Source organism: Acanthisitta chloris, unplaced genomic scaffold, assembly GCF_000695815.1.
Source record: "Acanthisitta chloris isolate BGI_N310 unplaced genomic scaffold, ASM69581v1 scaffold40932, whole genome shotgun sequence".
Classification (NCBI taxonomy): Eukaryota; Metazoa; Chordata; class Aves; order Passeriformes; family Acanthisittidae; genus Acanthisitta; species Acanthisitta chloris.
In genome coordinates, this window is record NW_008661787.1 from 29,918 (window position 1) to 33,622 (window position 3,705).

General features: G+C 39.2%; 1 protein-coding gene across 1 annotated transcript in view; it reads right to left on the reverse strand.

Annotated features, from left to right (window-relative positions):
- Positions 1-3,705, reverse strand: part of ATP6V1C2 (ATPase, H+ transporting, lysosomal 42kDa, V1 subunit C2) — a 17,267-nt gene extending 13,562 nt beyond the window's left edge. The window contains exons 1-3 of the mRNA XM_009070333.1: positions 3,689-3,705; positions 3,366-3,524; positions 1,755-1,822 (exon numbers count right to left, since the gene is read on the reverse strand). Of these exons, the coding sequence (XP_009068581.1) occupies positions 1,755-1,822; positions 3,366-3,494 (197 nt within the window). The 5' untranslated portion in view covers positions 3,495-3,524; positions 3,689-3,705. The remainder of the gene's footprint in view (positions 1-1,754; positions 1,823-3,365; positions 3,525-3,688) is intronic.

A 3,705-nucleotide genomic window follows, 5' to 3' on the forward strand; every position in this document is an offset into this window, starting at 1 on the left:
AGAAATGCTCAGGTCATCTGAACAGGTTTGTAACCCTCTGGATGCCATTTACTTCAACCAAGTGTGAGTGCTTGGCATTTTAACCCTTTAATCACAATTTAGACATAAAACCATAGGTATTTATTTAATGCAAAATGCTTTTGTATGCCCTTGTGTTGATTATTCTCTGTTACTACTCTAATACATTTTTCTTATTTTTCAACACATCTTTCTTATTTTTAAACCTTTTTGATCCTTCTTGGTTACCTAGTTTGATAGGCAAATGAGACAAATAGGAAGAGTCCTTGCCTCAGCAGATTACAGTGGAAGGGCCTCGCTGACCCCTTTGCTCAGTGCCGACAGCACGTCATAAAGTAAGAGTCATGACGGGCATTAAAGGGACAATTATTGGAGTAAAGTGACATTCAGCTTGAAGAAGGAGCTGTACCATGTTGGCAAGTTAAGACAAAGGTAACTGAAGGAGTCAGTGAGCCTAGGGAGCTCCTACAGACATTTCACTTATAACTGCCCTCCATGATCTTACATGGATTCTGCAGTCAGCTCTTCAGAAGTCCTAATTCTCCACAAAGCTGGGAATTAATTAAGCCCTTCTGAAAAATCAGTTCTGATGACTTTTTGGAGCCCTCAAACCCAGATGACACAGTTGTTTGCCTATTTGCTACCCTGACTGGATACAGCTTCCATTAGAACACATAGCAAATATTGGCACTGTCTTTCCCCAAATCTGCCTGCATTCCCACTTCCTGAAGAATCTCTGCAGCATGAATCAGAGGCCTGAATATGTTTACAAAGAATATGGGGCAATATTTTTTGGCAGGGTCATGATGGAGATGGTTTCCTCGATGACTTAAGTTGCTCTGTCCTACCAATAATCCTGAAAAAGCAATATGGTTTAGTTTTCGGTAGTCCTGTGAGGAGCAGGGTATTGGACTCAGTGATCCTTATGGGTTCTGTCCAACTCAAATATGAATCGTATTCTATGATACTAAAAAGATCAATGGTGTGTCCAACCCAGAGTGATCAAGTGCAATCATCCTAATACAGCCCTTCTGTAGCACCAATAAAGTTTAAAATAAAAATACTATGGAGAAATGTGTTCTAGCAGACTTACCCAAACTGCCTAGCGTAGACGTGAACAGTTTGTACACCCAGGTCAGTTTGACTCCCAGGTCAGCAATGAGATCATGTGATTCTTTGCTTAAGTAGGTTTGATACAATGTGAGTCAATATTCTAGTTTTCAAGGAGTCTAAAAGCCTGTGAGGGAGAGGTCTGGACTTCAAAAGAACTTTATCCTTAGAACTCCTACATCTGATTGAAAAGGGGCAGGAGGCTCAATAGAAATATTCTGTGAAAAGAAGATCAGGGAGGGCTTTGTATCCTCTAAATGTTGTTATATTAAGTTTCTAGATGTGGTGGGAGGATGTTCTTTTAAAAAAAATAACAAGAACAAAACCAAAAATCATCTTTTTAAGCAGTTTCCTTTTGAGAAACAGCTTCCCTAGCATTGCCACTCAAATGGATTGCTGTGCAGAAACAACTTTCATGGACTTAGTTCAGCTAAATTTTAAGGAATTATCCTTTCTTTGTGATGACTCCATGACAATCAACACAAGGGTTAAACAAAGCCTACCCACTTTAGTCCAGTTGTAGTCCAAGCTGAACTGAGTCAGACCAAGGTGAACACAAGGACATGCCATCCCATAAAAACAATGTCTGTTTCTCATTTGTAGGTAGTAAATAAGATCTATTTTACCTTTCAGCAAAGCTATCAAGTTTTCCCAACTCATCTGACAGACCAACAAGAGCATCCAGTGTCCCCACCTGTGCAAAAGATGAGAATTAGGTGAAAGACGCACAACTCTGTCTAAGGCTTCTGCTGGCAGAGTCTTCAGAAGACTGAACTGTGCTTAGCACTTGTGATTCAACAGTTTGGCAGAACTTTATCTACTTGGTGGAAAATAGTAGCAATTCCTTTACCCAAGACCTAGGACATAAAAAGCCTTTTCCAATAAAGGAAAAAAGTATGTGTAGTCTCAAGATTACATGACAGTGTCTTGCTTCCTTTTTTTAATTTCATCCTCTATCATCAAGCTGCACAGAATAGTCTTTAACCTGCCAAAATACTGACTAGAAATGCACACAAATAATGCACATACAAAAACAATAAGATGTACTGAGAGAACCAAGGGAAGCAGCACTTACTCAATAGGGGGTCTCTGTCTGAGTTCTTTGCTATTACCAAAGACTAAGTCTCTCACAAAGCCATTTCTGACCATTTGCTTTTTGTATGACTCTGTCCCACTCATAACCCCATATTTAAAGTATTGCAGTATGTTGCCAAACCTTTTCCTGTAATGTTGCCAGCTCAACAGTATGAAGGGATTATGAATTATGCCAGCTCAACATTATGAAGATAAGGGAGAAGAAATAAATTTTACATAGAACAAATAGTAGAATATGAATGGGCATCTTCAGATACTGCAAATGCTTTACTTCCTTTAACATTATCAGACACACACCAGCATTATCTGGGTAATGCCCACAGATGGTAAAAATCATATCAATCTCAGGTGCACATGCAAAAAGCAACATTCCTGGTCTGAAACGTTAATGTGACAGTTCAGTAGGCTATTACAGGCCATGCTCCCCTGTTACTTGCATCCTTACATAATTGGACTAGCTCAAGTTATAACTGCTAACAATCTTCTCGGATTAAAGCCGATCCTGGATGCACTAAGTGTAGCATTGTTAAGTGATACGCGATGACAACTCCCCAAGGAACCAAGTTCTACATCTGTGGTAGCTCTATTGACTTTGATGCAGCATATTTTGAGGTTTTTTTCATAGCCACCATTGAAATAAAAGTAAAAGCGAAACTCTTACCAAATAATTTTAAATATAATGGATTAATACTCTTTGCATTTATGTGATAATACGGAGCAGGATAATGCAGCTGAATATACATGCACATCCATTTCCCAAAGAGTAATTTGCACTCTTTTCTCTGCCAGCAGTCTTACTGCCATGGTTCTAGATAGTTAGTGATCCCTGATGTATGACTTTCACAAATGGGAGCAAATAATTAATAATATTTAATTGTGTAATAATTAGTTCTATAACTTACCTCACTCATTTTCACTCCTGATACAAGCATCCTTCCAATGTGCAGGTCAGCTTCAAGCACAATGACTTCTTTTCAATCTAATCAATTTTCAGTTGACTGAACACAACTCATCCCTCAACTGCAATCTTCTTCTACTCTCTGCATATTATCCCTGAAGATAAATCCCACATTTATCCCAAAAGTCTTTAGCCCTGGCTGATGCCACTGTATTGCCCATACACAAATCCCTTCCTCACTTACCTTTAAGTCTGGAATATGAAATTTGCTGTTGCTGGACAGGTTGGATTTAGATGTCACCATGTTCATTCTCTCCCATGCCTGTAGATTTGTTTTATCTCCCGGGGCAGAAATTAGCCAGAACTCCGACATGATCTAATATTTTCCCTTCACTCCTGGTCACTGTAGAAATCCAAAGCAGGTAAGTGGCTAAACAAGCACCACACAAAATGTGCTCTTCCCTAAGCAAAGAAAGGTTTAAAACAGATCACTGATTTGTTTGGGTTTTTTCAGAAACGACAGGAGAGTGAGTCAATCCTGTGTCTCAGACTGAAAGGGAACATGACCTTCTCCAGAATGTCAC